The 11213-nt window shown below is 35.0% G+C and overlaps 1 protein-coding gene across 1 annotated transcript; it reads left to right on the top strand.

The window, feature by feature from the left end:
* The first annotated feature begins 3537 nt into the window (after positions 1 to 3537).
* LOC149189899 (disease resistance protein RPV1-like) lies at positions 3538 to 7877 on the top strand. The gene is made up of 4 exons (XM_089411972.1): positions 3538 to 4307; positions 4436 to 5540; positions 5660 to 6007; positions 6085 to 7877. The coding sequence occupies exons 1-4, from the start codon at positions 3754 to 3756 to the stop codon at positions 7837 to 7839; spliced, it is 3762 nt and encodes a 1253-aa protein (XP_089268098.1). The 5' UTR covers positions 3538 to 3753; the 3' UTR covers positions 7840 to 7877.
* The last annotated feature ends 3336 nt before the right edge of the window (positions 7878 to 11213 follow it).

The raw sequence follows: 11213 nt of genomic DNA, 5'->3' as shown, positions 1-11213 counted from the left end.
ATTATGCATTTCAAGAAATATAGTTAAGAGCACATGGAAGGGCAATGTCCTCTTATGCATATTATTATGAGTATAAAAGTTGTTGCATATTGTGTAAATGTTAAACTTTTAAAATTGAATTTGTATGTTGTATTCACGAATATTATAAAAGAATTTATTTATAAATAGAAAAGATCAATATTAGGTACACAATTCAATGAAAGATTAGTTAATCTAATAATGAGGATTAGTCAAATGGGCATGCATGAGGGATGACAAATAGAGGCTTTCATGTGAATTATATATATATATATTTTGAAGTGTGTGCTCAGAGTGAAGATCTTAGGGACAACTTGAAAAACATGTAAGGTTTCATTCTATGGGTTTTCTCCATATTCGTGAGGGTAGATCTCTTGTTGATATAAGGTGAATCCAGAGTGTTGTATTAACTTGGAGCTGTGATGGAAAGTGAAGGAAAATTTTGGTAGAGCTCTAGTGATTGAGAATTTAAGGGGATTGAGAAACATGGTTGGTATAGAATTGTCTTTTAAATTGTTGCCTTTTTTGTGGTTATTGATCTATAACTAAATTAATTTTTTTTATAAGTTTTTCTTAATAAAATTAAGAATATGTTTCACTTTATTACATAAAATTTAAATAAATCTTTTATATGAAATGTTAATATATTTTCTTTTAAATATGTGATAGAATATTATTTTTAATTCTAAATTATTAATTTATAAATGAATTATATTTAAGTTAGCTTTTGTAATAATAAATTGTTAATCATATTTATTGAAATTTACATTTAAAAATACACTGTGTTATCTTTATTTATTTTTATATTAATAAATTTAATTTTTCTTCCTATTAAATAAATAATTATGTTAATTAATTATTACATTTTATATAAAAAGTTATTACTTTTCATATTTTATATTTATTTTATTATTATTTATCAGTTAATAGTATTGTTAAATATTACATTTTGATATAGTATGAATAGAAATTTTATCTAAATTTAAAATTAAGATAATATTATTATTTATCTTATTAGTATTATAGTTTTGTCTAAATGTAAAATTAAAATAATATTTTGTTATATTATTATTATTTATTTTGCATTTATTACTTTTCCAATTTTGTATTTATCTTATTATTATTTATCAGTTAATAATATTGGAATAGTGATGTTACCTAAATTTCTTTTGTTATAATTTCTCTTTATTCATCCCTTGTGGTTTTTTTCTCTATATTTATGATATGTAGTAGAATGATGGGTTGAATAATAGTCCTTTTCCATTGGTGCAACTTATTCTCCCTCTTCGAGGTTGTGTCTATTTATCATTAAAGTGTTGAAATGTTAAACTTGTGTTGTTTTTTTAAATAGAAAATGACATGTAGTTTTATTCATCAAAGAAGAATGAAATTACATTTTATATATGCCAAATCACATTCCAGAGCTACATAATGTAAAAAAAATAACACTAACCAAAAAAGAAACCCAAAAGGGCTTGCCCAAAGACAACACCAAGGAAAATTCTTGGAGGAAATAAGCTACACATTTTAGACAACCATTTTTAAAACCCTAGGGTTTGCATAAGAATGGCAAACCCTAGGGCATAGAAAGGAAAACATTGCAAAAACAAAGGTAAGGCAAAGACCCCCACAAAACAAAAAGATTGTGAATGCTCCCACATATTATGAACAAGGCTCAACGACCCACAGGAGAAACCCCAGAAAAAATATAGTTGGGCACAGATTGCCTTGAAAGCCAAAACAAGCAGCACAAAACCAAACATTGAATATATACCAAATAGGGCAACAAGCCCAAGAAATAAACACACGACATCATCCATGCAAATAAACACAAGCACCAACCGAAGAGGACATTAGCAGTGACAAAGAGAAGTTGAGTGACAACACTACAAAGCAAAACCCCGAGCATTTCCCAACCGAACCAGAATATTGGCAGTAATAGAAGAAGCACCCCGAAGAAAGCAGAGGGCTGCAACGAAACACCCATGCGTGCCACAAAGAGTCCAATACATAAAACGACACTGACAACACAACAAGAAGATGAAGGCCCGACAACTAGACAAACAAAGGCACAAAACAGAGAGCTGGGGCGATAAGGAATCAACCCCCGAACCTTCCATTCCCTCAACTCCTTGAATAACAACTCATGTACACTATTTGTTTAAATGTTAAACTAGTTGTGTGTACAATTATTTATTTCGTTGTATCGAAAGGTGCTTTATAGTTTAGAATAAGAATAGAGGCACTTTACAGTTTAGAATAGGAAGCACAAAGGTGATTTACAATTTAGAATAGGGAGTTGAGAGACACTTTACAGTTTAGTAAGGAGAGCATTTTAGTAAAAAGGAGATGTTGTAATGTCTATAAATAAGTGTAAACATAAACATTTGAATATCAACACAACAATATATATAATAATAATAATAATAATAAAACATAACAAAATGTATACTCAATTAAAATTAAAAAATTAAAATATATAAAAACATAAATTAATTTAAAACAAAAAATTTAAACAAGGACGAAACTAAAAAAAAAGAGATCACAAGTAACAAAATTTTGAGTAACCCAACATATTTGAATAAGGCTTTGACACACATATTTTAAACAATATTTTATGTTTTTACCATTATAATGCCATTTTTTAAAGTAATATTACTTTATACCATCTACCCATTTTATTACAAATAATAACCAGCCAAAAAAAGCAAAGTATTTCAATATAAAATATATGTAGCATTTAAGATTTTTACATCTCTTCATTGCATACAACCACTAAAATATTATTCACCTTGAAAATGAAAAAGTATCTCAGCAACCCATTATTTTACTCTTGTTAATGAAAAGTTATCTTACCCATTCATTATTATATTCTTGTATTCTTGTTGAGTGACATTCTTGAAAAACAAACCTATAAAAATAAATAATTTTATTTCCTTAAACACACTTTCTATAAAATCAAATAAAATTAAAAACAAATATTCAATTTTAAAATTTTATAAACTATATATATTTAATATAATAATTTAAAATTTCACTAAGATCTTTAAAAATACTCAAAAATCAAATAACTTTAACTCTCAACCAAATTCCCAATTTCTACCGGTATCACCCATTTTTGCATTATATTTAATTATTACATCCATACATAAATATAAAAAACTTTGTTACCAATAATTGTTTAATAAATAGATATTCATTCGAAAAAGAAACTTTAATTATGATATATTGTTTTGTTAAAATCTTAATCCTAATCATATATAAATGGTTTTAAAATTTATGAAATCCTTATGTTCAAATCAAAGTTTTTAATAATCAAATATACTTGACGAGATTATTAAGTTGATTGGTCGGCCATAAAAGAAAAAGATAATGAATATCAACTATGAAAGTGAGCTTCGTGGATAGTATTGGATGGATACTTCTCACCGGTGAATTAATAGTAGGTGAGACCCATTTGGAATGGTAGTTGCGTATTATATCATTCACCTAACCAGTGGAGATGCCTTCTGTGAGTGAGCGTGACAGAAGGTGTTGTGGCTTCCCGGAAATTTCACATCAGTGGTAAAGTGCACCTTTAGCCGCTAATACACCATCATATTATTGCTCAACGAGTCCACTGCATCTTTTGAAAGTTTTTTTTGCAGTTTCCCCTTCAGAATTTCACACTGCCTTTGTTCCAATCATCTAAATCAATTCGTTGATAGATCCTAAAATTTCCATAATCCTGTGTCAATGGCAAACCTAACTATGGGCTCCCTCGACTGTGACCATGCTTCTGCTGCTGCTGCTTCTTCCTGCACGGCCTCCACTTCTTGTCCCAATTACCAAATCTTTATCAATCATCGCGGGCCTGACGTGAAAAGGGGCTTTGCCAGCCATCTTTACAGAGGCCTTCGTGATCAAGGATTGAGCGTGTTTTTGGACAGGGAGGAATTGGAAGAGGGCCACAATATTTCTTGTCAGATAGAAAACGCTATCCGTGGTGCCTCTGTCCACGTTGCAATTTTATCTCCAACGTATGCGCAATCTAAATGGTGTTTGGATGAACTTCTTCTCATGAAGAATTCGGGGGCTTTTATTATTCCAGTGTTCTACAAGGTCGATCCTTCTATGGTCCGCCGGACGGTCAAAGACGGAGCCTTCGCTGAAGCCCTGCGGCAACATGAACAGAAAACAACACATGACCCCGAAACTGGTAAACAGAAGCCACGCTATAGCTCTGATACCATTCAGAATTGGAGAAACGCACTTTCCTATGTGGCCGATCTGAGCGGTTTCGTATATGGGTGAGATGCATCTCCAAGCTCCTACTGTCCCTTGCAATCCGTGTTAATATTCATTTGTTGATTGATGATATAGGCTGCCTGATGTACTTACCTAGCCGTTTCTGACTTGCTTATTTTACTCCATTCAGGGCCGAAGACGATGAAGGCGAGCTATTGGAAAACGTTGTGGAGGCTGTTCTGAAGAAGGTTCCAAAGACATTGTTGGATGTGGCAAAATATCCAACCGGGCTGGATATCAGATTAGAAGATCTTGAAAAGACTGTGCTCTCTCAGTGGCAGGAAAGGGAGCTTGGGGAGGCCAAGGTTGTGGGCATTGTGGGTGCGGGTGGACTTGGGAAAACCACCCTAGCCAAACAATTCTTTAACCTCAGAAGGTCAGATTATAATAGTTCCTCTTTTGTATTTGATGTGAGAGAAAATGCACGTACTATGTCTCTAGCATACTTGCAGAATAAGCTCCTGGGGGACCTAATGCCAAGTAAAGATATCAAAATTCAAAACCGTGATGAAGGCATAGGGATACTGAAAAGGTATCTCTCATCTTGTCATGTTCTCATAGTATTAGATGATGTAGATCATGTGGATCAATTGGAAGCATTTTTGCCAGTTAAGAAAATCCTGAAACCAGATAGCTTGATTTTGGTTACCTCTCGTGACAAGCACGTCCTAAAAACATCAGGGGTCCTTGAGTCATCCATTTACAGTCTAAAGGGGATGAATACACTGCACTCCAAAGAGCTCTTTTGCTGTTATGCCTTCCATCAGCCAGATCCAGTACCAGATTTTGCAGATCTGGTAGATCGATTCGTAAAGGCGTGCGGTGGACTGCCATTATCCTTAAAAGTATTTGGGGCAATGGTTTTTGGACAAAATGAAAATTACTGGCAAGAGATATTGGATAAACTTGATATATCATCTAGTGAGATATATGATAGATTAAAAATTAGTTATAAGTCTCTCAGTAAAGAGTTGAAGGAAATATTCTTAGATATTGCTTGTTTTTTTCTCGGAGAAGATGGAGATAAGGCAAAAAGAATATGGGGCGAGGTGGGAGTTCGAAATCTGCAAGACAAGTGTTTGTTGGAGTTGAATGAAAATAATGAAATAAAAATGCATGATCATATCAGGGACATGGGAAGAAAGATTGCTGAGAAAGGATCGAAGCCCCTTCGGCTTTGGGATTCGGATTCGGCGATCAAGATCATTGATGATTTGTTGGAGCAACCATCAACTGTAAGCACTTCAACCAACCATTCGATTATTTGTCTTCCGTTCAATTAAATTTTGATGTTTAAAGCTTTGCTTTCAATTAAACTAGATCTGTTTGCTTTGTTCTTCTAAACAATGAACAGGTCATAACCAAAGTCCTTGGAATCAAAATGGTTAGTTATTACAATGATATTTTTCGGAATGCCGAAAAATGGCCTTATTTATACTTCGACTGGTTCAAAAGCTTAGAAATGAGACACCTATCCTCGTCCAGAAGCTTAGAAATGAGGCTTAAAAATCTGAAACTTCTTGTAGCCAAAGGAGGTTATGTAGATGACATATTGAGGAGGGTGCAATTGCCCAATCTGATATGGCTACGCTGGTATGGATGTCCCCACTCTTCCCTGCCTTCCTGGCTTCCCATGGAGAATCTACGCGTTTTAGAAGTGGAGGGGAGCGAATTGAACATACTGTGGTCACATCAATCTCAGGTAGGCAAATATTTGTGTGCTTTTTGCTTTCCTATAATTTCATTTTGTAGACCACAATCATAGATCTCTTATTGCAGGCGATGCCTCTCCAACTGCGAGAATTAAATATCTGGGCCCCACTTTCAGACATTCCAAAGTCTATAGAGCAGCTGAAGCACCTGGAAAGGATTGCCATATGGCAGAACTCCAAATCACCACCCACAGTCGCAAGATTGCCCACCGAATTTTGTCATTTGCGGTCTTTGAAATACTTAGTTCTCAAAAGCTTTTCAAGACTCAGGTCGCTGCCAGATTCCTTTGGGGAACTAAGAAACCTTCAGTATATCGATTTGGAAGGTGCTTCTAATTTGCAGATGCTTCCAAATTCATTTGGGAATTTAACTCAACTCAAACATCTATCATTGAAAAGTTGCTCTAATTTGACCATCTCCAGCGAAGCACTTGGAAATATTACCACGCTTAAAAGCTTAGATCTTTCATATTGTATGCAGGTGAAAGAAGTGCCTCCCCAAGTCACACGTCAATTGTCCTTGCAAAAATTATATTTGACTGGATCGAAGTTAAAAGAATTGCCAAGCATTATTGGAGACCTCTGCAATTTGGAAGTGCTGGAATTAGGTAGCGATTTGTTGGAAGTGCTGCCAGATGGTCTTGGTGACCTGAATAGCTTGAAGAGATTATCGCTCACTTCTTCGCCGCAATTGAAATCCTTGCCGGATTCCATTGGACTATTGACTCAGTTGACAGAGCTGGTCATAGAGGATTGCGGACTAGAATCCTTACCAAAAGAAATTTTCAAGATGAATAATCTGAGAAGTTTATTCGCATTGAATTGTCCGTTGCGGGAACATCCATTTAGAAAGGAGGTTGAAGGAGTTAGAGAAACACTCTTATTATTAGAAGGGGAGAGTGCATCGAATAATTTGAACTCCTCCAATAACAGATGCATGTTAGGGCTCAAGTCGTTACAGCTGTCAGGCACAGAAATAAGGGAGGTATTTTTTGATCGGGGTGTTTGCCCCAGCCTTCAACAACTATATGTTCAAGGCTGCCCTGAGATACGTAAGTTGTCAGTGGAACATTTAACTTCTTTGCAGAAGTTGTATGTTTGGGGATGCCAGAAGCTCCAGAGCATATCAGGGTTGGGGCAGCTCACAAAGCTTACACTATTAAGCGTTTATAGATGCCCTGAGATACGAGAACTGCCAGGTGTGGAACAATTGGTTTCTTTGGAGACGTTGACAATTAGCAAATGCCAGAAGCTCCAGAGCATATCAGGGTTGGAGCAGCTCGCAAAGCTCACAGAACTAGATGTTGAAGGATGCTGTGAGATACGAGAGTTGCCAGGCGTGGAACATTTGACTTCTCTGGAGAAGTTGGATGTTGGGGGATGCGAGAAGCTCCAGAGCATACCAGGGTTGGGGCAGCTCACACAGCTCACCGAATTATATGTTAGTGGATGCCGTGAGATACGAGCGCTGACAGGTGTGGAGCATTTGACTTCTTTGAAGAAGTTGGATGTTTGTGGATGCCAGAAGCTCCAGAGCATACCCGGGCTAGGGAATCTTACAAATCTTACAGAACTGGATGTTGATGGATGCAGCGAGATACTAGAGCTGCCAGATGTGGAACATTTGATGTCATTAAAGATTCTTTCCGTTCAGGAGTGCCCCAAACTTCAGTGGAGTGACGTTGTACTTGAGCAGTTGAGCGAAAGGTTGAAGGATGGATTAAAATATGAAAAGCAACTAAACAGAAGCGGTTGTCTCCAGTTTCTGCAATCTCTGTGTGAGATGTTTAGAATTGGTTCTAATTCTGGTCAGACTGAGTAAACTAGCCCATCGTAACAAAGCTTTCCTGTAAATTTGAATCAGGGCAAGATATTTGAATAAGTGAAAAAAATGCAAAAATGTTTTTATCATTATTAAAAATATGATTTGTGGAATTTCGGAAATTTACTTTATGATGGTTCAGTTTAATGAAAAGCGTTCATTCCATTGTCATTCTTTTTCAGTTCCAGTTCAATGTCAGGGTTATATTTAACAATTTGATGGGAACCGTTTTTTTATTGCAAAAGTGTCTCTTACGAATTTTGCACTCTCAGGAACTTCCCACTCATAAAAATTTATGCGTCAATTTCGATTACGAACTTCTTTATGAATTGATATGTTTTGGGTCAAGACAGGGCTGCGCAGAGCTTTTAAGTGGACTTCGGGACAGATTAAAAAATTTATAGTGATGCTGCTGGACATAGGCAATCCCGAGTCTTGTTTTTGGCCAATATTTAGTGGCCTGTGGTTTTAACTGTAGTTCTTGTTGGGTCGCTTATTAGTTTAGACAGTTGGGACGTGCCAGTTTCTGTGTATTTCCTGGGACAGTTTCAACTTGCCTTTTGGGCTTGGGATGTGTATTACTGTTTATATTGTTATTGAGTGGATAGTTATATGTTTATGGAGGTAAAGTATTATGTATGTGTTTTATTTTATTATGTGAATAATAATGGAGCAAAATTTAATCTTAGAAAGGAAAATATAGAAAATAAAAGAACATTATGATTATAAAAATGCCATCATTGCTAAATTAAAATAAATCTTAGATTTATTTTTAATTTTGGATTTATCAAAGTTGAGAGGGATCAAATCTCTCAAAATGCAAAACTTTTTGAGTGTAAAATTTGAGGAAAGGTTTGCACCTAGTCTTTACACTTCATTGATGTGATTAAAATGAATCTAAGCAGATTTTATTTATATTGACACTTGATAGATCTGAAATTAAAATGACTCTAAGCTAATTTTAATTCATAATGTTTTCATCTCATTATTCATTGGTAAATATATTAAAAAAATTTAAATGTGTTTTATATATTGTTTTTAATTATAAATTAATTCTTTTTATACATTCATAATGTATTGAGGGGACTTAATAGCTTTAGTGAAGTTCACCCAAGTTCAACATTATTTCACTATATGTAAGATGTGAAAATTCATTTCTAAATAAATAATTTGGCAAAAAAAAGTTATAATAAGTAACACTTATTTTTAAAATGCTCTATTGCATTTTTTTATTAGTATTTCAAGGTGATAATGTTGAACAATGGTGAAGTGGAGGTTGGTGTAGTTGAGGCTGGGGATAATTTCATTGTACACATTGTGGGGAATAGCTCCACTGTACACAATGTGGTGAATGTTCATTGACGTACATACCTTCATTGCCTTCGAATTGATGCCTTGCTATGCAATCGATGCTTTCACCACCTCGCCACTATTACATTGTTGTTCCCGACAATGTTCATACAGAGCCATGCAACAAATCCTGATTGATAGAGTTGTATTGTTTTTGTTTTTACATTCTTGTATGCCTTCTGTGCAAAATCCTAGCTACATAATCAAATTAACATGTGATGCAAGAGTATTAGAGCTTCGAAACCATTAAGTCTTCATGTGAATAAACTTCAAAATGGGGACTTGATTTTTGAGAATAATTTATATTCTTTTATGTAAATAAATTGTGTTTTCCAAATTGGTATATTTTATGAGTTTTATAACTGATGAGTAATAGTTTTAGAAAGGTGATGAGTAATAGTTTTAGAAAAGTTATGGATAGATGAGATTTTGTCCATAAGGGAAAAACTAATTTACCTTGAAAATCATGAGAGATTTAGGGAATAAATCATGAAATCTTTAGGGAATAAATCATAAGATCTTTATGGAATTAATCAATGAGTGATTTATGAAGTAGGAAAATCTACTTTTCTTCTAATCATTGGTCAAACTGTTGATGAGAGATTTACAGTTAAAGTTTTTGTGAGTTTTGTATTTAATTTAGTTATGGGTTATGTTGAGATCGTATGGAGATCTAAGTATAGACCATTGGATGAGTTGTGATTGGAAAATTTGATTTTCCTGCTATCAAGTGGTATCAAAGCTGGTTAGCTCTTTAGAGAAGAGAGTCAAAGATGATTATGCTCTTTGAGATTGGAAGAAATGTGTAATATTCCCTTTCTTGATCTGGTCAAAATGGACGGAATCTTTTCATGGTATTTTCTCATGGTGCCAGCCCATGGTATTTGCCTTCGGTTTTCGAGGGAAAATAATAAAATAAGGTCTTTACAGAGTCCATCAAGCCTATAAAAGGGGATAGAAGTTAAGAATTTGGATCATTCGGTTTATCTATCTTGCTATGTTTTTCTTGAGAACTTGGTGTGGCTAGTTCCAGTTTGATCCCAAGGACAAAAACCCTGTGGGTGTTATTTTGTTTGGTGGATCCATCCGTGGTCTACAATTGTGTTTCAGTGCATTTGTCTTCTCTTTGATAAGCAGCCATACGTGCCATTGCAAGGGCTTGAAATTTATTGTATGGCATGTACTATTTCTTTAGTTATTAATATAAATAAAGGCTACATTTTCAGATTTGTTTTATGTTTGGTGTTTTTACTGCAAATTTTTTTAGAACATCTAGAGTGTACCAGATCTGTAAGATATTTTGGTGTTTGGGATATTACAGTGGTATCAGAGTTGTGCATCCTGCCAGCCTGAGGGTTATAGTTGATACATCAATTTTTTCATGCCGTAACTTCGGTGAGATTTCTCTGCACCCTAACCAACATTTACCCAACTTCGGTGGTACCAAATACCACCCTCGCTGGTCGATTAATTATCTTATTTGGTTCGTGGAAATGATTATGGATTGGTTCTAAGACTATTGTACAAGATCTGATCATCCAAGGCCATCGAACCCTTATCAGATCTGAGTTCTAATTGGGCATTTCAGGATCATGCGATTGAGACGAGCAGGATCAAGTTTGTATACAACATTTTTCCATTGTTGAATATCTGCAAACCTGCATCGCCAAGATTTGTTGGTGGGGAAAACTACCATACCGCAGAAGTTACCAGTCGTTGGGCCACACGAGGACCATGTAGGGGTCATCAGGGCCAAATAGTCTCACGATCAATGTGGGCAATGTTTTCAGAGGCAATAAAGGGCGATGACCATGCATAAGCTTTTATCCCTGGAGTGCAATTATCCACCAAAAGTATCTAAAAGGAAGAAGCTTGGAGTTCTGGTTCAGGTTGGGCTCCATTGGAAAAAAACATGGGTCTGCTATTTGGCTTAGCTTCAGGAGAATTGAGAAATACTTTCTTAACAATCTAAAATGGAGGATGTTCTCTGGAAGGAAGATATTCATTGGCTTTGACTCTTTTGC

This window comes from Pinus tabuliformis, chromosome 3_1 (assembly GCF_031772625.1).
Source record: "Pinus tabuliformis cultivar Carrire ecotype Pingquan chromosome 3_1, CPIR1, whole genome shotgun sequence".
Lineage (NCBI taxonomy): Eukaryota > Viridiplantae > Streptophyta > Pinopsida > Pinales > Pinaceae > Pinus > Pinus tabuliformis.
Note: the sequence above shows the minus strand (reverse complement) of the source record. Positions and strands in the feature narration are given on the sequence as shown.

Coding starts and splice junctions, on each gene's coding strand:
- LOC149189899 (XM_089411972.1), top strand. CDS start 3,754: ATGGCAAACCTAACTATGGGCTCCCTCGACTGTGACCATGCTTCTGCT. Junction 4,308..4,435: donor CTGAGCGGTTTCGTATATGG/GTGAGATGCATC, acceptor TACTCCATTCAG/GGCCGAAGACGATGAAGGCG. Junction 6,008..6,084: donor TGTGGTCACATCAATCTCAG/GTAGGCAAATAT, acceptor CTCTTATTGCAG/GCGATGCCTCTCCAACTGCG.